We start from the raw sequence: 21,058 nt of genomic DNA, 5'->3' as shown, positions 1-21,058 counted from the left end.
ATTCTATTTTTCCTAAACAACCTGTGGGCCCTTTGGCGGCCTTTTGGCACAATAATTGACTACGGTTATATAAATCTAGCTTTCCGAATCTCTTGTTGTATCCTCTGAATCACCTCTTGGAAATGTCTCAGATTCTGATACTCAAAATAACGGGAAATTCAACAGGCGTTACCTCTTCTTGAACAATATTGGTCAACTAATAAGCAAACTCTCTATAAGGTGATTAAAATGCATTAATAAATTGCAAAGTTTGATACTAATCACTATATTTAGGGTGCATTGCTGCACAGGGGAGCAGGCAAGAACATTACCGTACACGTAACACAAAGTGATGCACTATGTGTATGGTTTGTCTGCCAACATGTGACATCAGCCCATGGATTGAGACCGGATGTATTTAGGGTGAGTATTCGACATAATGGCTGATGTTGAGCAAAGGTTATGCAGGGCGTGATGAGGCAATTCAAATGACTTCATTTCTGTGGGTCATTTTAACCATTCATCAAGACTTAGTCGGCTTTGCGGAAAGCTGGATATTTCTGGACATCGACTGACTTTGAATTAGCAGCAGACCAGGGTAAAACCAGTTCTATGGTTTCTGTTTGGGCCCCAGCCTGTATTTGTTCCATATAAGATAGTCTGTTGGATGTGGTTTCCTTTATTGGAATGATCCTTCTAAAAAAGATGAGTTTCTGACCCTCAGATTTATGCTTGTTCTGTCAAGGGTTTGTAATAAGCAAACATGGCCCAAGCAAGTGCACAGTTTCAACTGTCGTAATTGGTGTACTTATTGGGACACCTTTTGCCTCTTTCTGCTAAAGAATTTGCATAGTGGATTGAGGCCCACCACACTTTTATGACACTATAAGGTGAGACACAGACACCCGCATTTCATATACGGGCAGAGAAAGCAAGAGGGTCTGTTTCTCCATTTTTTTTGCCTTTCCACCTACAAACCAATACACAATTAAAGGAATGCTGAGCATGTGAGACATGTTCATGGCTGATCTCTGAGGTTGTGTGCTTTCATGAGGTGTCTTTTCATATGAGCACTCAAGCATTCAGGCCAGAGGGTGTAAACTCAGTTTTTTTAAACTGGAGCAGAGTCCATTACTGTAAATGTGGGCGAGCTGTCAGTCTACAAAGCAAATGTTACATTTCCACTATTGTCCCCTATTAAAAGATACTGTTCATGGAACTCGGTCAAGGCCACTAGAGGGCTTCTTGCCCCCCGCACCCCCCACCTCACAATGTGCCTTAAGTGCCTTCAGCAATCCCACATGGTGGGACTGACCGAAGGCAACCAGAGGGCTTCTCGGCCTCCCATGAACCTCCACATCTCAGGGGGCCAATTTTGCTACCTCATTTTGCTGCAAGAGGGGCGCTTTTGCACACTGGAAGGGGGTGGGGACTCACAACACAATTAAGCGCCCTCTGCAATTCTGCAGCATGGGACATGCACAGGCCAAGTGCGGACCTGTCGTCCACGCCCGTAGGAGGCTGAGTCACCTCCCTTGTTTTTTTTGGCTGATCCTTCATATTTTTGGTTCTGGTTAGTCTTATTTCCTTATTTTCCCTGATTTGCAGTCTCACTTGTTGTCATGGACAAGACTTAGCAGGTCTTAGGGAAGGAGGGTTTCTCTACTAGTCCCCAAGCTGGCACAACTTTTTATTCATTTTTTGTTTGTGCTATTTATGTAGTTGCAATGGAAATGGAATTAGCAGAGACACCTATCTCAAGATATGGGGAGAGACTTTGTCTAGTTTATCCTAGTCTGGATACCACTCAGCCAGGATCCCCTGTGGCTGCCTCTGAAAGCCGCCCGAGTCCCAACGCTTTCAGCTATGCCAAGCTCCACACCAATGACGTTAGTGGTCAGGGACCCCAGCCTGACAGTTTTTGCGAACCCGCTACAGTCTGGGTCCAGCTTTGCAGAGGGGTATGTGGCATCCATCACCCATTCCGCTAAGGGCCTAATCATTCCTGGGATAGTGCCTTGGCCCAAGTTAAAGTTATAGTGACTTCAGTGATTGTTCCGCTTGTGGAGAAGATAAGTTCTTTGGAACGGGTCATTCAGGATTTGTTGAGCAAATTTGAATGTTTTTCACCCCCTGCATCTGTTATGCAACCCCAAGTCCAAGCACCTCCCATTATTGGTCCTAGTACTGTCTCCAATGTTTGTATTCAGAGGCCTTTTCCTATTATGAAACCACCTGCCACCATTTTAATGCTTTTACACCAGTATTAGGGGGAGAGATTCTACTCACACAGAGTAAGGGTACAGTTCTCCCTGAGCATCCAAAGGCAGCAGTGTCTAATATTGGGAACATACCTTCTTTCAAGCTTCGGCCCACAAAAAGACAGCCTCCAATGGATCTGCCACCTGATTGCTGCCTGTATGTGGCGGTTCTGGTTGGAATATCTCCCCTTCCAACTGACAAGAAGGAAACGCATTGGGAACTGAAAAATAAAGTCTGCCATTGGCTTGTTTAAAATACTGCCTTTGAGATGTCAGAGTATATTGACATCCTGTTGGTGAGGAGAATTGGGTGAATTGGTAGCTCATTGAAATCAATTGAGTGGAATTGTGTAGTTATTAACTGCAGGGCCCCGGCCCTCGCGCACTGTCTGGTCGAAACTGGCCACAGGCCCAGTAAATATTGGCGAGTGGCAAGTATCATTCAGTTTTTTTTTTCTATAGACCCTGCTGTTACCGCCTCCCTTGTAACATGACGGGGGTGGCTCTCTACCAGGGAGAAGAAGTCCTGAGAGCCCCTTCTGTCTCAACTTTAAATAGAGTCTTGCCACTTTATAATAATAATAATAATAATAATTATAACTGAATTTATAAAGCACCTGGTTACACTAGACTAGTGCATCCCCGCGCTGCACTACGACAGTAACCAGAGCACCACAACTAATATTACAGCCCACCCCCCACTACCTAGCCCTGGCCTATTCTTTGGGAAATAGGTACGTTTTTAACTCTTTGCGGAACACCAATTCTGACGTCTCCATTCTGAGTCTAGGAGGAAGTTTGTTCCAGAGTTGGGCTGCCAGGACGCGGAAGGAGCGCCCTCCCATCCTCGCTCTTCTGAACTTCTGAACCTTAACCTGCCCTGTCTCGCTAGATATCAATTGCCGGGTTGTAAAGGGTTAGTAGGTTATGGAGATAGTTGGGGCCTTTCCTCTGTGTAATACGATGACTGACACATAAGGCTTTGAACAAGACCAGTTCCCTGATCGGGAGCCAGTGAAGCGATACCAACGCCCTCTTCGAAGAGGCTCTCTTGGGCAGCATCAGAACCAGGCGTGCCGCCGCATTCTGTATCCACTGCAGCATTCTGTATCCACTGCAGCATTTGAATGCACTTAGCATTCGCTCCCAGGTACAGGACATTCCCATAGTCTAGCCTCTATGTTATTAATGCATGGACCATGGTTTTCCTGGCTACCGTTGGCAGTAGGTCCAGAGTCTTCCTGAGACCCCTCAGAATGCCGAAAAATGTGCCTGCCACCCGTCTTGTGTGGTGCTCAAATGAGATCTTAGTAACAAGCCATACCCCCAAATTCATAACTTGTTCGCTAGGTGAGGGTAGCGGGACCAGCGCTTGAGGCCACCAAGCCGAGGTCCACACGAAGGAGCCTTCCCAACAATCAGCACCTCAGTTTTTTTTCCATTTAGTTTGAGGCAATTGTTCGCCATCCAAACTGCCAATTCCTGCAAACAAGTGCTGAAATTGCTGGCTACCTTCCTCTCTGGTTGTGTCAGAGCCACTACCAGCTGAGTGTTGTCTGCATAGGACACGATTTCCACCCCAAATGTTTCCGTGATCTCCTCCACCGGTTCAACATACAGGTTAAAAAGAGTTGTGCTAAGACTGGACCCTTTTGGTACCCCCTGTTTCAGGCTAATAATTTGGACCGAAATGGTCTCTGTGCCACTTGAAAACTGCGATCTTGCAGAAAGGACTCCAGCCAATCCCACGCTACCTGCCACTCCTCCCTTTTTTAGACACTGTAGCAGCGTGTGATGAGCTACAGTGTCAAAGGCAGCACTTAAATCCAGCAGGATCAGTGCCGCCGTCTGACCCTCGTCTACAAATTTCCGTAAGGTTTCGGTAGATTGAGCAGCGCTGATTCTGTCGAATGAAGAGCACGGAAACCTGACTGAGTGGGATGGAGCAGCTTATGAGCGTCAATATGGGCCGTCAGCTGAATGTTAACAAACTTCTCCGCGATCTTAGCAAAGTAAGGTAACAGCGAAATAGGGCGCAGGTTGTCTAATTGCTCCAAACTAACGTTAGGCTTTTTTTTTTCAAGGGGAGCACCACTGCCTTTTTCCAAGATTTCGGCACCTTTCCTGAGCTAAAAGATAGCTCTAATAGGTGTCTGATGTAGGGCTCTAAGATCTCCCCACTACCTCTCAATACTTTAGGTGGTGCAGGGTCTTTAGGGTAACTAGATCTGATGTTGGCAGCTATTATGCCTAGAGCGTCCAGAGGAGGGACTCTGAAGGTCGCTAGGCAATCTGTCCCCTTTAGGTTGATTGAAACCTCCTCTACCGTGCAGCCTTCTCTGGCCGCCTCTGGGAAGGAGGAGTAGATCCTTTACACCTTGTCCGCTAAGAACTCTGCCACTCGGTTACAGGATTCCTCTTACCCTGTCACCGGTGCTACAGTGCTGGATAGATCAGATATTTCTTTAAAAACGGAGAACAGCTCCTTCACCGAGTTCTCTGCTCCCTCAATCCTCCTTCTGTAATAGGATGCCCGAGTCTTTCTAATCAGGGCATGGTATCCTTTAGATTGTTTTTATACTCGCTCCTGTCTATTGCTGAGAAACCTTTCCCTCAGCGTCTCTCAAGACGCTTCCATGCCGCCTTCTCCTTGGGGCAGATTTAGTTTGTCTCCTTAGTCCTTTACTCGACCAGGGAGCAATGCTATCAAGTGCCTCCATAATGCGTCTATGCAGAGGCTCACACGCTGACTATATCTCAAGCCCACCTGGAGCCCCACCCTGGCCAAGGGCCTTGTTAAACATCTCTGAGGAGAAACCTGCCCATCTCCTGCGTCTCTCCTTGATTTCCACCTTACCCCGTATATTAACTGCCGGGACAGCTGCCTTAAAAGAGATCAAATAATGATCTGACCAGACCACGGGTATCAGGGATTTGATTGTCAACATCTCCCAATTTGCAAAAATCGCGTAAAGTAGATGGCCAAAACAGTGTGTAGGCAGTTCTGATTTTAAGGTCATTTGTAGTCTTGCTAATTTCCGACGGATCTCTTGCGCCTCCACATCAGAGGCGACTTCAAAATTGAGATTCAAATCTCCCAGGAGTAAAAGCCTCTCATACCTGAGGGCTGGCTGCGTCAAGCAGTCAATCAGACTCGAAGCATACCACACCATTGATCCCGGTGGTCTATTCACTAAAAACCCTTTTAAAATGTGATTGTCGGAAACTGAGATTGAGAAGAACCCAGCTTCACTGTCTGCAATATCGTCAGTTTCGAGGGTGCACTGAATCTCTGGGGTTCCCTTATAAGTCTCTAGTATATTGTATTCTATATACCCAGGGGCATAGGTACCCCAGAGGACTCCCAGGGGCTGCAGAATGTATTATACCACCCCTGAGAGGCCACTCAAATTGACACCACAGGTCTGCTACTGCAACCTGTGTAAGGTGGTGCACGCACCCCTTACTTAGATATTTGTTCACTATATTTACCTTATCACTGCACATATAAAACCTATCAGTCACCCCTATGGCACATCTTATCAATCCTGAAGGCAGAGTGCTGGGTTTTATGTGAGAGCGGGCCCATGCATGAGCAGAGCCCCTCTGCAGCCTTCAGAATCTATTCTCCGGGGTTGTTCTGTGATGCAGTCATACCATATACTCTTAGTGCATTATAACCTCGCGGTAAATGCTAACTTTAAAATGGCTGCTCAGAAATCTGTTGTGTTTTGTGTCCAACACCTTGGAATCATACCTCCACACCAGTAACTGGTGTGGGAGGTATGATTCCTCTCTCATAGAGGGAGAAATATGACCACACCGGTACACCCGGTACCAGCTTTACAGAACCCTGGTATCACAAGATGGATGCTGCCAGCCACAGACACGCGTCTGCCCTCCTGCTGCTGGGCGAAACTTCGGCACGGGAGGCTTGACAGTAGGTTTCCTGTCACAGGGAGGTGTAACCACCTCCCAGACAGGCTTTAGTGTATTGGGGCTGAGTGGGTGCACTCTGGGAGTGCTTTGATGTCTGCACTGGGGGCACATTTGGTGTCCCTGTGCATAGTCCAGCTCAAACCGGTTTCAGGAGCCATTTGCTCCTGCTCTGGCGCGAAAATGGACAAAGGACATGGGTGAAGCCACCCATCTGTTCTGACCATCCCATAGGTGGGTCCTCAGAGTTTGTCCCACCCCTTCCTTGGGTATAAAGTAGGAACCCCTGGCTACAGGACTTTAGATTTACCTGGACGAAACTCTGCTACAGAAACCAAGTACTTCGACGATCTACACAGCGTTAGATGACTGAAGAATTTCCTGTGGAGTAAAGAAGTTACTCCCCTGCTAAGCAGGCACCAAAGACTCATCTAACCGGTTTGCAACTCCGAAGCTCCTGAGGACTCCGAAGACTTTTGCAACACAGGAGGTGGGTTTCCAAGTGTCCGTGAGGTTGACTAGTGTGCTCAGCAAACCGGAGACCTGTATACCTCGTTGGGACCGTGCAACCCAAACCCCTGGGCACTGTGTCCATTTGTAGAAGCATCTGCTTTCCGGTGACCTCTGAAGCTGTGCTTTGGCCTACTTGTAGTCCAGACCCTGAGCAGTGATGCCACCGAAGATTACCAGCCTACACTCCACAAGTGTTCCGTGGGCTGGTAATTAGTGATTCCTCTCGAGGTCCCTTCGCGATCCCTGGTCCATTGGCCTGTGGGTCCTTGTGAAGGCAACTTTAACTTTCAGTGGGCTTCCCTGGTTGCTCCAGACGTGCCCTGACTCTTCATCGCTTGGGGAGTCACCAGGACCTTGCTGGTCCTTACCGAAGCATCTTTTGCTGACTGCGTGGGGTGCAGTTGCTAATGCTTGTTGGTGTTCAATCCGGACATTGACACCCTAGCACTCGACATCCTTTGTGGGACAGCTCGCCTGCGGACTTTGGTAGACGTCTCCTTGACCCGTGGCTGCAGAGTCAAGCATCACCCCATCTCACCTGAAGCACCCGACATGGGTGGGCATTCGTCTACCGAGCCCCTGGTCACTGGCAAGTGACCAAGACTCTGTCCCCTCTGCTTTCAGGTTCTTCTCATCCTCGATCCAGGCTTGGATCCAACAGGACACTTTTCCTCTTGACGGCAGCAGCACTTTGCAGCATCACGCCATTGAAAACAACAAAGATTCCCGACACCATTTGATACCTATGCACACGGCTTCCCTGGTTTAGGTAACACGAGTACTCCGGTGCTCACATGGTGCTGGCCTTAGAACCTTCTAAGTTTAAAAGGGTTTGCTCAAAGTCCTCTCCTAAGTGTCCTTAAACGTTAAAATTCCAACTGCGACTTTCCCATAGAGTTGTACTGAGCTTGCGACTGTGTTCTCACACTGCAAGTGTTTCCCATGGGTCCCCTTTGTCACTACCTTGGGTGGTTCCTTGGGGTCCCAGCGATTCTACGTGCTCTAGGCACTGGGTCTAGTCAAGTTGTGGTTGTTATACCACTTTCTTAGTATATGGTTTGGTCTCCACCTGGAGCCCACTGTGTAATGTGCTATTTACTGTTGTTCTAGTGATTTTATATTATGCACTTTGTGCTCTAATCTCATAAAGGAATTAGTAGAGTTTTAGTAAGAAATAAATATTGTTATAATAACACCTTTGTGGTTCTCCTTTCATTTGGTAATTCAGGAGGTTATAAACTGGTAAAAGAAGCTGCTTTACATTCCTTCGAGACTTAACCTGAAGGCTTCTCTCCACAGCTACCACTAGGATAGCTTTCTTTAAAGGCTGTCCTTAACTGAATCATCAATAAGGGTTGTTTGGGAGGAGGAGCTACGACACCAACCAAGATGGCCGCATAGTCTCCCGGCTCTGCTGACCTCCGTCCTATGCTCGCTTATCCTGTTGAATATCCTGATCTCCTGCCCCGGATTCGTGTGGGTGAACTAGTCAGCACCCCGATGGTGTGACCACGGAATTTTTCGGATGTTCTGGGGTGAATTAACATCGAAAATGGTTTGAGGCCTAACTCAGACTGGAAGCCGGGGTCTCGATTGCTGGTCTACCCGGGTCCAAAGTGAACAACAACGGACTGAGGAGAGTGGTTGGGTCCGGTCCTTGGAACTTTTGAAAATGTCCCTGGACTATTTCGCAACCATCTGCTGCCTGGTGCTGTGCCTGAGGTGAGGTGACGGGTGGCACGCGGTGCTGCGTCACGGGGGGCCCCGGCCCGGTGGCCCGGCACTAGCACCGCTGGTGCCCCGGGGTGGGGGTCCCGCCGCGTGTTGCTGCGTGCTGCTGGCCCGTCCCTCACGGCTTGATTCTGCCCTGGTGTATCCTGCCCCGGAGGAGGTGTCTCTCCGTGGGGATCGTTATGCCTGCAGACGTGTTGAACTTGGCCGAACGGGCTCAATGTGGCCCTTCCTTGCGGATTGTAATGGATGAACTGGCGGCACTTCGCGCGATGATGAGGGCCCAGGTCAATCGTTTGCTGTCGGCAGCAGATGGGATCATAGGACCGGGAGCAAGCCCTGATTTGCTTTTTGAGACCCGGCAGCCGACTTGCCTCCTGTTGGACGCCCTAGTGGCGCGTCTGGACCCGGTGCTGGAAGCTGTGCCTGCCCCCGAAGAAATGGAACTCATCGTGTGTGCTGAGATTGATGACTCTCTTAAGTTCTCGGAAACATTGGTCCTACAGTTCTCGGAACATTTCACTGCTTCCCCCATGCTGGACACTGTTGGCCTACACTACAACCTGTATCGGAACGAGTCACACCCCCTCCCCAATCGGTCTCCCAACATGGCGGATGTAGCGATGCTTGGCGTCGGAGACGGGGAGGGACATCGTTTGTGCAAGCCGCGTACGTTGGGATCTGCTATTCCTCTCCCATTTGCTGCCCTAAGCTTTGATTGCTACTGTGTGACTCTTGACTTTCCGGAGATGGGGCTTTACTTATCCGAGGGACTCGGCAACTTTGATGTAGCGATGCTTGGCGTCGGAGACGGGGAGGGACATCGTTTGTGCAAGCCGTGTACGTTGGGATCTGCTATTCCTCTCCCATTTGCTGCCCTAAGCTTTGATTGCTACTGTGTGACTCTTGACTTTCCGGAGATGGGGCTTTACTTATCCGAGGGACTCGGCAACTTTGATAGACAGGGCCAAGGCTGACAATGTGGGTTAAATTGTTTGCGATGGATCTACTGGTAACGAGACTGCTTCATCAACAGACTGATTCCGGGGCGGGGGGTTTGTGGTTCCCCCCGGGGTATTTTCGTGGGGTGGTCAACTTTATTTGTGCTGGCTTCGGGGGGCCCCTTCGTTAGGGCGGGGGGGAGAGACCGGGAGCGCAGAGACTATCGCCCTCCTCCACTTCCCCGTTGGGTGGGGTTTCCTTTCTTTTTCTCTGCTTCTTCTATATTTCGGGTTTGGTTCTCGGGCGACAGGCACACTGCTGGGGGGGGGGGCCGTAGTCATATGCAGGGGTGCAGGGTGGGGGGTTGGGGGAGGGGATATATCGTTTTTAATTTGTTTCCATGGCCTTTGTTCTTTTCTCTTACCTTTCTTTGTCTTTTTCTTTTTCTGGGTCAGTGCAGTGGGTTTATTGACCACTGCTTTTTTATCTGTGCCTCAATTTTCGTGGTGTTCTCTGGGTCTTAGGGCAGGTGACTAGCAGGCGCGAATTGACCGCAATACTCCTTCATATCCTGAACAGTTTGTTTCAGCGCCATTGATTTGACCAATTGCAGTTTACTGTTGACACGTTTACTATTCTGCCTGCCATTTTTCGCCGCTGGGAAATTGTTCGGCACCTGATCCTTCCATCTTATATTATAAAATGAAAACCTTTTATATCCTGTTTTTCTAATTGTGCTGTTCAGTGACCAAGAGTACGTTCATATGGTGATTCTGCTCCCCGAGGTGCTGCATGTGATTTGAAATTTGTTCTCTGTCAATCTTAACTGCTTAGCGCCCAGCCCCGGGGGATGTAGGCCCATGATTGTATTTGGTTGAAATGTCAATAAAGGTTTTCAAAAAAATAAATAAATAAGGGTTGTTTGGACTGGTGCTAGGTGCCCACTATAACTAATGGACAGCATATACAAGGCCAACTTCTCACAGTGGCTGTGACCTTAATCGTCATTTTGAACCCGTTGGCAAGGCTACGGTCACATTAAGTGGGGATGAGGATGAAGTGTGTGCAGTCTCTGAGCTCTCTCTCCCGGTTAAAAAGTGGTTGTCAACTTCTTTGCAAATTAATGCTTTTACGGTAGGCCCGCGACAGGACAGTGATTTTACCCACTTATTTGCAATTCAGAAAGGATTTCAGAAGCCCTTTTACAAGTTGGAAATACTTTCTCACTAGTGAAGGGTCGTTTGTACATTGAGAAGTACTTTTTCAATCACAGACATCATGATTTTGCAAATCTCAGGATTTGTACTGTCAAATTCTTTTTTAGGACTGGCACAATACTTTTTGTTGGGTCCCAGGTAACGTTTCTTTCTTTTCTTTGAAACTCCAGGTGCTGGATTATGCAATCGAAGCGGACCAGTTGATTGAGAAGTACGAGACCTTAGCTTCAGATCTTCTACAGTGGATTGAGCAGACCATTCACACTCTGAATGACCGGCAGCTGGCCAACTCGCTTGGCGGAGTGCAGAACCAACTGCAGGCCTTCAACACCTATCGCACTGTAGAGAAACCCCCAAAGTGAGTTTCTAATATAATTTTCTGTTTATTCAAAAACATTGTTGAAAGCAGGCAGAGCAATATGAGAGACTTTGCAAAGGGTGCTGGCCCTTGAAGAGGCTGTATCCATATGTGGTTAGCATCCAAAACACAAATGCTGTAAAAGTTTTAAAGCTGTGCACAGCACCCGCTTCAGCATAAGGAAACAAAAAACAGGATGTGAAGACATGTATGAAGAGAGAGGTAGTATTAGCTGATAGCTCAATTACATATCAGTTAAGATACTCACCATAATGTTCTTTGTCCACATGATGCCCACTTTGGGCGCAACGCAACATGTGTGATGTTATGGTATGGGGGAGATTAAGGCCTTTGTATTTAGATGCTTTTTGTCTGAGATTACTCAAATCCAACTGTTTGACCCCAAAAACCTAAGGTCTCACTAAAGCATGTATTAGCCACCATTCAACCAGCTTAATGTAGACAAATTCCTGTTTTTAGCTGGCGACATTTTGATTTCCTTTTTTCTGCTCTCCCAGGCTTCCCTATGATACTATGGTCATTGCAACAGCATACCATTGATAATTTTCCGTTTTTTCTTCCTTTGTTTTTTTGTTAAATGTTTTAAATATTTTGGGTCTTGTTTCCTTTTTTGTGGTTTTCATCATATATCTTCCTTGACGTAATCCTCTTATTTAAGTTGATAGAAGAATTTGGTTAATGATATTTTACTTGGAATGAACAATGGTTTCATTCAGTGGACACTAAAATGTTTCATTCTGGTGGTGTCTACCTTCTGGTGGTGAGGTTGAGTAGTATGTGCATTGTCAGGAGATGCTAACGCAAAGTCCGATGCCTGTAATCTGCTGTTTGTCTTACTTTTTCTCCCCGGTTCCTCATTTCCCCTCTCAGTGCATCTTCTCACACAAAGTCAAAGATATCTTGGCCTAAGAAAGGTAGAAAAATTAGAAACTGAATTGTAACCCTAAGATTGCTTCTGGCTAAAGGGTAAATAGTCATACTTTAACTTTCTCTTGTTGCTCCCAGATGCCAGTCCTCAATTGAGGACTTGCATGAATGGGCGTGGCAAGGGAGTGGTAGCCCCGTGAGGTAAGAGTTGATGAACACATAGGGGGCTTTTTGAGGCTAGGGAAGGAGATGGTAGAGAACCAGACTGATCATAATGCATTGATGAATGACCGCTCATTGGACAGTGGGAGGTCGGTATGAAAAGATTGAGTCAGTGGAGTCGAGATTGCACAAGTGTGGGATGGAGTTTCGATTGATTACTTGAAATGGAGATGGAAAGATGTGCTGATCAATGGTTTTTTACCTAGTACTGAAAAAAGTTGTAATGTCGGCCAGATTGATTCAGCGATGTGTGCTGACTGATTTACGGTCAAAGGCCAAGCTGAGTTTCTTGTATGTAATGTAATTTGTTCATCATTGTGTCAATTAACAACATAAGTTTAAAAAAATGGTACTATCCAAGGCAGAGATACACCTAGTCCTCAGCTGCTGCTTATTTGCCTGCCACGCTCATTTGATCCTACTGGTGGTCCTCCACAGTATTGCAGAGGAGTAGCCTGTTTTAAGGATTGATGTGAATCGTCCATTTTGGGTTCAGAGTATACTACTAACACAGTAAGACCTACTTCCCAGTTTAACACTTTTTCAAAGACCGAGATGTTCTTCTAAAAAGTGGCATAACTGTGGCGAAAGTTAGCTTTGAAGGAATTTTAGCTTCAGTTGGGATTTCAAGACACAATAAGAAATGCAAGGACTCTGACAATTTTGGGTTTGTTGAATCGCAGGTCAGAAAGAAACTGGAATCAGAAAATAAATTGTAAATGAATTCATGATGTCTGGTCTTTCTCTCCCAATCAGGGCAAATAAGTCTTTCTTTAGATCTATAAGGTATTTAAGGGATGCAGAGGAAAACGAAATTTTCTAAAATGTATGGATTGTCTTCCTAACTAATAGTTCAGGTTGAATGATTTCCCCTGTATTTGAATACTCTGCCCCAGTCGTTTCAGTTGGGGTAACGCGGAGAAGGGGAACAAGAGACTCAGTTGGGTATTTTCTATTTAATGGCAAAATACAGCACTACATTGAAGGTATTATATTGAAAATTGTTAACAACCCTAGTGTATTAACAGCTTTAGTGTGTTGTTGGTCTTTGAATCTTCCAAGCCTTTTTCAGCAGTTAGAAGTTGGAACGGTTTCCTATAAACATCAATACGTTGATGCTCTACTGTTGCTATTGTGTGTTGAAGCAAAGCCCACTTAACATAATTTACAGGCAACTGGTGACTGAAGACGAACAATGCTGAGAGGGGCTAATGCCACTAAAACACGTGCCAATACTTTTTAAGGATAAAATGCTTTTCCCCTATTTATGTGGTCATCACAGTTGAAATACAATTTAGTACAGCTGGCTAATTGTTCAAGCAGCATTGAGGAGTAGACCCACATTAGTTGAGTTGCGTTCTTTATTTGATCATACCTACATTTTGCCAGACAGCCTCTAGGTAATGACTGTCTACCTTGTATTTGGTATGTGATCAATGAACGGGGAAAGGGGGTGAGTGATTTGATAATAAACGGCCAAAATATTTGCTCATTGTTTTACTCTGAGTTGTGTGAAGTTGCCTTTATTCTTCATTTTTGTTATGTTTCTTGAACTTTACCGAGTCTGCAAGAGTGAACGAAAAGTTGCAGGGGAGAAACATCAGCTTGACATAGGTATGCAAGAGAAAGTTATTTAAAAACTCCCTTTTAAAAGGAAAACCATCTCACAAAAGGCCTTATTTGTGTAAAATCTGTCTAACAAGATATTTTGTGGAAACTCCTCAGACTAAGCAAACTTCACCCCACTTGAGAGAGCGGTTTGAAGCATTTGTTTCAATGTACAGTAACATAACATTATTCGTGCTATTTCAGTCAATTAGTTAATTTATGTTTACATCACACAGGAAAAAGGTAAAATACAAAATGCAGTACACATGTATACATAGTGTGCTAGGTGGAAAATTGATATTGAAAAAAAATAATAATTTTCATTTAATCTGGCAGGTTCACGGAAAAAGGTAATCTGGAAGTACTGCTCTTCACCATCCAGAGTAAAATGAGAGCCAATAACCAGAAAGTGTATACCCCGCGTGAGGGCAAACTCATCTTTGACATCAATCGAGTAAGTCGGCTAGGAAGAGAGAGCCCAACAATGTGCGCCTTTGGGAAGCTTGTGATGTCAGAAAGGGACTGTAAATTTGTCTCATCTGTAAATCCCAAATGTCATTTTGTATTTGTTAAAGAAAGGTGCATAACACAGCAGTGTATTTCAGTAATTTAAATAAATAAGCAATGTTATAGTAACTTTCAACTACAAAAGGCGACTGTAGAGTAGAGAAATCTTTTTAATTGCCAATGGACTGTTTAGTAGCAAAAATATTTCTATACATGTGCATGTATGTATTCAATCTATTTTTTCATTTAAATGGAAAACTAGTTAAATAAAATGAGGATTTCTTTTTAAAGTGCAGTAGAATTTCACTTGTACCAGTTGATCGTACCAGTTGATATTTTCTAGTCTCTGCAGACACTTGTGCTATTTGTTGAGGGAGATATTCTGCACTGGGAAACTTTAAGTGTTTGTTGAAAAAAGAGCAAGGCCCCCTCCTCGCCTATCAAAGATTTGCTTAGCTTAGGCCACCTATTGCAGCTCTTAAGACAGACATTGTTTTGCCCCATGGATAATACCTGAAGAGTTGTCTAAAGATAGCACCTAGGACAGTCTTTGTCCTTTCCCATTTGGATATTGATTGTAGAAAATGGATTGTCATGACGTAGAGAAGTATGCGATCATTAAAAAGTGTGAGCTCTTGTCATTATCCTTCTTCCAGTAGCATTTACAGGGCTATAGCTTAGTGTAGGACCTGGGGGACTAAAAGGAAGATCTTGAATAGTTTGAGTCTCAAGGTGTTGAGATTAAAAAATAGGTGAGCACATGCTGCTGTTATGCACACAACTTTCAGGGTTTCTCCGTATTTGTTGTAATGAGTGTCACGAAGAAGCTTTTTCTAAATCCTTTCTTTGTATATCACTGTTCTCTGCAGGCATGGGAGAGACTGGAGAAGGCTGAGCACGAAAGAGAGCTGGCACTTAGAAACGAGCTCATTCGTCAGGAAAAGCTGGAGCAGCTGGCTGCAAGATTCGACCGAAAGGCAGCGATGAGGGAAACCTGGCTAAGTGAGAATCAACGGCTCGTGTCTCAGGTGAGTCAGAACTTTGACCTGTTAATCGGGTTGTGCTTTAAGGGGCTATATGTGCCTCTCATAGACAAAAGTAGGTTTCTCAGTGTCCGATTAAGAAGCAGGCAAGGGATGCTGCTGCTCATGTCAGACGTGATTGACATTGTGCTCATGCATCTCACTTGAATTGTATCCTGCTTCACAAGTCTCAGGAGAGTAACATTCTGCTTCAAAAGGCCCTAGTGAGTAACGTAAATGCACAGATGTCTAGTTGAGTTGGTGCATCAGGTATTAAAATCCATGCACCACTGATTCCAGATACTGTTGGTATTTGATGATTGAATTGTTGAGATTCACTTGCTCATGTTTTACATTCTTCCCTTTAGGACAACTTTGGCCTAGACCTGCCTGCAGTGGAAGCTGCTGTCCGTAAGCATGAGGCCATCGAAACTGACATTATAGCCTACAGTGAGCGAGTGCAGGCAGTGCATGCAGTGGCTGCAGAGCTGGAAGCTGAACGGTACCATGACATCAAGCGTATTTTGGCTAGGAAGAACAATGTCACCCGACTCTGGGACTACCTGCGGGAATTGGTGGCAGCTCGCCGTGAGCGGCTTAACATGAACTTGGATCTTCAAAAGATGTTCCAGGATCTGATGCACCTCATGGACTGGATGGAGGATATGAAGGTGTGCACATTATTGTAACAAATCTCCGTCTTGTAAAAGATTTAACGGTCTAGAAAAAGTTTTTTTTTATAGCAAGTTAATATACAGAAATTAACCTCGATGCCTGGTGTGCTTGACATTGTGTGTACTGCTGATGTGCTAGAGCATCAGTTCATCTGTTGTAGTGTACAAGCTTAGACGTTGGCTTGAGGTTCTTAAATTATGTAGAACCAAAATACTCTTGTTGCACCTACAGAAGAGCTGAAACATGTGAATTTTACTTGTCACAAGATTGAATGTAGCTTTTACCAATTTTACAAGCACTTAGTTAGAATGCAGAAGTGGTTTTCATTAGAAGACCGCTAGAGCCTGGACCTGGTGGTCTTCATTAGTGAAGAGAAGAAAAAGGACTTGCTGACCTTTGCTAGTGAGCTTCAGGTCACTAACGTAACGGAAAGTTTCAATTCTATTAAGGACTCGGAGGTGAGGATTATGCCTTCTTTCTCCACTTTATTCAACAGCAGCGAAGACGCAATAAACTACGCTTCCCATGGAACAGTGGGAAAGCAGTAGAAAAGAAACATCACTGTGACAACCAATCACAACAATAGAGTCAGTGTCCAATAGGGAGACAGGGAGTCCAACAAAGTCCTCTGACATCATGCCCTCTTACTCTCTCTTTTTTTTTTAAATTTCAAAAAGTTTTTATTAAAATATACTTGCATATCAGAAGATACAGACAGTACAGAGCAATACAGGGGGGGTATACATTCGGGGGTGGGTTGGGCTGTTTGTGCTCTGTATACATTATTCTTGGCCTGTGCTTGTGCAACATTACCCCCCTGGAGAGAGAATAGAGAGAGTAGAGGTAGGGGGGGGGGGGGGGGGGCTCAGGTCCGGCGTGTTTCTAAGTGTGCGTCGAGGGCTTCCCACATGTCGTTTTTGGCATTGTAGTCCTTCGAGGATTTGCCGGTGATGTTGTCCGCGCTTCTGAGGAAAGTGACCCAGTTCATCCAGTTCTTGAAAGTGGCTTTGGTCGTGTCTTTCCAATTTGTTAGTATGATTTTCACTGCTGCGGTTAGTAGGATGTCCACTAGGTCTCTTTCTTCTTTGTTTTCTAGGCAGTCGGACATGAAACCTGTGACTAGGCCGATGAAGGTGATTGGTATCACTTTGCCTGTGACGGCGTTGATGAAGTTGTGCACTTTTTTCCAGAGGGTTCTGACCTTGTGGCACTCGAAGATGAGGTGCTCCAGGCTGCCATCCTTTTTGTCGCAGTTCCAGCATGTTCCGGTGTCTCTTATGCCTGCTTTGTGTAGTTTCGCTGGGGTCCAGTAGGCTCGGTGGAGGAGCCAGAATTTCGTTTGCGCCAATTGTGGTGTGACTTTGTTGGTTGTGGCTGACCTCCACAGTTTGCTTTTTTCTTCGTCGCTGAGTTGTCTTTTTGTCAGTGCTTCCCATGAGCTCATCACTTTCTTGTTTAGCGTGTATGTTTGGGGACACAATAGTTTGTAGATTTTTGCTGTGTGATGGCCTGTGGAGTTGAGGTTGTCCATATATTTGATGATGCTCAGAGGTTTTTTGCTTGGGTTTCCCTTCGTTGTGGCCGTTTTTATTTTCAGGAATGTGTAAAGCTCTATGTCTGGGAGGCTGTGGATTTGTTTCAGATTTTGGAAGGTGATGGGGGAGTTTCTCGTTCCCAGTTGGCTTGGCGTGGTGATTCCGCAGTCCATCCATGTTACATTGTCTAGCGTCTTTCCCTGGTATACAATGTTTGAGTTGTACCAGATTGATTCCCAGTTCGTTCCCCTGATTCTCTGTTCCATAAGTTTGTCCACCTTCATTAGGGCGTCTTTGGTGTGTTTGATGATGGGTTTAGTCTGTGAGGGTGCTTGTTAGCTGTTAGTAATGCAATTGGGCTTAGCCCTCCCAGGATATTCTTTTCCACTTTCAGCCACTCCGGCTCGTAGTCGTTTGTATTTGTGACCCAGAAGATTCCTTGCTTGGCTAGGCATGCCGTTTGGAAGTGTTTAAAATTTGCTATGTTCAGCCCGCCCAGGTTCTTCGTTAGTTTCAGCTTCTGCAGGCGGATTCTTGGTCTCTTGTCTCTCCATATGAATCTGTTTATTAGTTTGTCTAGCCTCTTGTGGAAACTCTCTGTAAATGCTATGGGCAGCATTCTGAGTGTGTAGTTAACGACCGGTGTGACCATCATTTTAATTGTTTCGACTCTACCCCCACCAGCTGATGTATTTGGGCGACCAGAGATCTAACCTCTCCTTTATCTTTTTCAGCGTTGCTTCTTCATTGTGTTCTAGGGTCGCTTTTAGGTCTCTCCCGAACAGTAGTCCTAGGTACTTTAGGGGCTTTGTTTGCCAGGTAAGGCCCGATTGGCCCAGTACTGCTCTTGTGGTGTGGACGTTCATCGGCTTGCACTCAGATTTGTCTTTGTTGAGCTTGTATCCTGATGCTGCTGCGTATTCTCCTATGGTGTTCATTAGTGCTGTGATTGACGTGAATGGTGTTGTAGTTGTGATAAGGAAGTCGTCTGCGTACGCTGCGAGTTTCACTGTTTTGTTTTTGATTTTGACACCGGTTATGGCGTTGTTGTCCCTGATCATGGCTAGTAAGGGTTCAAGTGCTAGCAGGAATAGTCCTGGGGTTAGGGGGCAACCTTGCCTTGTGCCCCTCTCCAGCATCAGTTGTTCCGATGTGCCTCCATTCACTACAACTCTGGCCCTTGGTTTGTTGTACAGGGCAATTACCATTGTTCTATATTTGGTGCCCTAACCGAATTTCTCCATGCATCAGTCTAGGAAAGGCCAGGAGACTCTGTCAAATGCTTTCTCGGCGTCGAGTGCTATCATCACGGCCTGTTCCTCACTGTGTGCTTTATTTTTTATTTCATGAGGTGACAGAGCAGTCGCGTGTTATCTTGGGACAGTCTGATTTTGATGTAGCTTACTTGTGAGTTATGAATTAGCTGCGGCAGTACTCTGTTTAGTCTATTTGCCAGTATTTTTGCGTAGATTTTGCAGTCCACATGAGTGATATGGGTCTGTAGTTTTGCGGGAGTTGCGGGTCTTTACCTTCTTTGGGTATTACAATGATGTTGGCTTCTGGCATTGAGTCAGTCATCCTTCCTTTGCGGATACAGTGTGTGTACGTCTCTGCCATGATTGGTCGGAGTTGATCGAGGAATTTTCTGTAGAAGGTTGCGGTGTATCCATCTGGCCCCGGTGCCTTGTTCAGTTTCAGCTTGTTGACTGCTGCGTCTATTTCCGTATCTGTTATGTCCTCTTCGAGTAGTTCCTTTTGTGCGGATGTTAGTGTTGGCAGATTGGTTCTACCAAGCAGGTTCTTCCCTCCGTCCAGGTTTGCATCTGCTCTGTATAGATCCTGGTAGAACTGTCTGAAGACTTCTAGGATACCTTCGTTCGTAGTCTGTGATTTGTTTTTTTTTGGTCATTTATGGCTGCGATCGAGTACTGCCTCTGCTTCGCTTTCAGGTGTGATGCTAGTTGTTTCCCTGCCTTGTTAGCTGAGCATAAGTTTATGGCTTTGAATTTGTTTATCCACGTGTTTGCTCTCTCACTCAGGATCCTATTTAGCTCATATTTTTTCTTTGTTAAGGTTGTTAGGGTTTTTTTGTCTGTGATGTTTGCGCAGTGTCCTTTCTCTAGGAAGTCAATTTGCCCTTCTAGTTCCTTTATCGTCTTGTTCCTGCTTCTTTTCATCCTGGCCTTGATGTTTACTAGTTTCCCCCTGATTGTTGCCTTTAGGGCATCCCAGATGGCGCTTTTCTCCACTTTGTCGTTGTCGTTAAGGTCCAGATATTCTCTTATGGCCTCTTCTATTTCCTTAATGTTGCTCTGGTTCTGTAGGATATCGCTGTTCAGTCTCCATCTGCTAGTTGGTTTCTCGTTATGTTTCCCGTACATTGAGAGCGTGATGGGCGCGTGGTCCGAGATGGTTATTGGCATTATTTCTGTGTAGTCAATCAGGTGTGAGTGCGTGTTGGACATCAGGATGTAGTCTATCCTGCTGTAGGAGTTGTGAGGGTGTGAGTAAAATGTATATTCGCGTGCATCAGGGTGCTGCAACCTCCATGGGTCTGTGAGATGAAGCTTGGTGCAGACGTCTTTCAGGATGTTGGGGTTGTGGGTGTCGTAACTTGCTCTGTGCGGGTGCCTGTCTATTGCTTGATCTAAGACTTGATTCATGTCTCGTGCCACGAGGAGGAGGCTTCCTGGGGGAGTGCTGACAGTGTGGTGGTGATCCCTTCCCAGAATTCTTTGTCATCCGAGTTTGGCCCGTATATATTGGCTATGTGTATTGTTTCGTCTCCCCTTTTCAGACTCGTTAGTAGTAGTCTTCCTTCTTTATCTGTTTGTGTTTTTCCTAGGGTCAGGTTGGCCTTCCTGCTTATTATTGTGACTACCCCTCGCTTCTTGTTTTTGGCTGGTGAGCAGAAGATCTCCCCTATCCATCTCGCTTTCAGGTTTGACGCCTCTTCTTGTGAGAGCTTCATTTCTTGTAGTACATAGATGTCCCCCTTCAGCTTTGCCAAGTATTCAAGCGTTTTTCTACGTTTGACTGGGTGGTTGAGGCCTGTGACGTTTAGGGACACTACCTTGAGGTTTGTGGTTTGACTGGCTTGTATTGATGTGCTCATGGTGGTTTCTTGGTGTCGCCGCCTATCGGTGTTTTACTTGCTTTGGACGCCATGGGTCTGCACCTCCCGCTCAAAGATGCACCCCTGGGCTGTGGCTAGGTAAGAGTAGGGATGAAGAGATAGTAAAGACATAAAGAAAAAGTAATGCATGCTTCTGTACCGTGGTGTTCAATCGCAATCTCCCCTTCCCCTCCTCCCTCCGTCCGCCCCCTCCCTCCCCTCCCCCTGCTTTTTGATATGTGAGCGTGTGACAGCAAAAAGATCCCCCCCCCGCCAAGTCTATAGCGGTTCACGAGATTTCCGCACTGCCCTTGATACTCTGTCTTTGCATATGAAACCCCCCGCCTCGGTCCAGTTCCGACTGTGAGAGTACAAAATGGATATGGTGGGCCTGCAACGCCCTCCGAGGTTACTTCTTGTATTCTTCTTCCTCCCGCTCATACGCTTGGGGTGGGTTTGATAGGTCATCACTCTTGTGTTTGTCTAAGTTAAAGGTTGCATACTTGGTCTCGCTGTGGCTGCATTGCTATTGCTATAGGAGGTTTTTAT

At 45.8% G+C, this 21,058-nt stretch overlaps 1 protein-coding gene across 2 annotated transcripts in view; it reads left to right on the top strand.

The window, feature by feature from the left end:
* The window catches only part of SPTBN2 (spectrin beta, non-erythrocytic 2), a 994,900-nt gene that overhangs the window by 605,031 nt on the left and 368,811 nt on the right, over nt 1-21,058 (top strand). For both annotated transcript variants that reach the window (XM_086938557.1, XM_086938558.1), the window contains exons 9-12: nt 10,750-10,937; nt 13,992-14,109; nt 15,032-15,190; nt 15,553-15,855. In XM_086938557.1, coding sequence (XP_086794683.1) covers nt 10,750-10,937; nt 13,992-14,109; nt 15,032-15,190; nt 15,553-15,855 — 768 coding nt within the window. The remainder of the gene's footprint in view (nt 1-10,749; nt 10,938-13,991; nt 14,110-15,031; nt 15,191-15,552; nt 15,856-21,058) is intronic.

Source organism: Lissotriton vulgaris, chromosome 9 (genome assembly GCF_964263255.1).
Source record: "Lissotriton vulgaris chromosome 9, aLisVul1.2, whole genome shotgun sequence".
In the NCBI taxonomy this organism is placed as follows: Eukaryota; Metazoa; Chordata; class Amphibia; order Caudata; family Salamandridae; genus Lissotriton; species Lissotriton vulgaris.
This window is presented reverse-complemented; position numbering and strand designations above follow the sequence as displayed.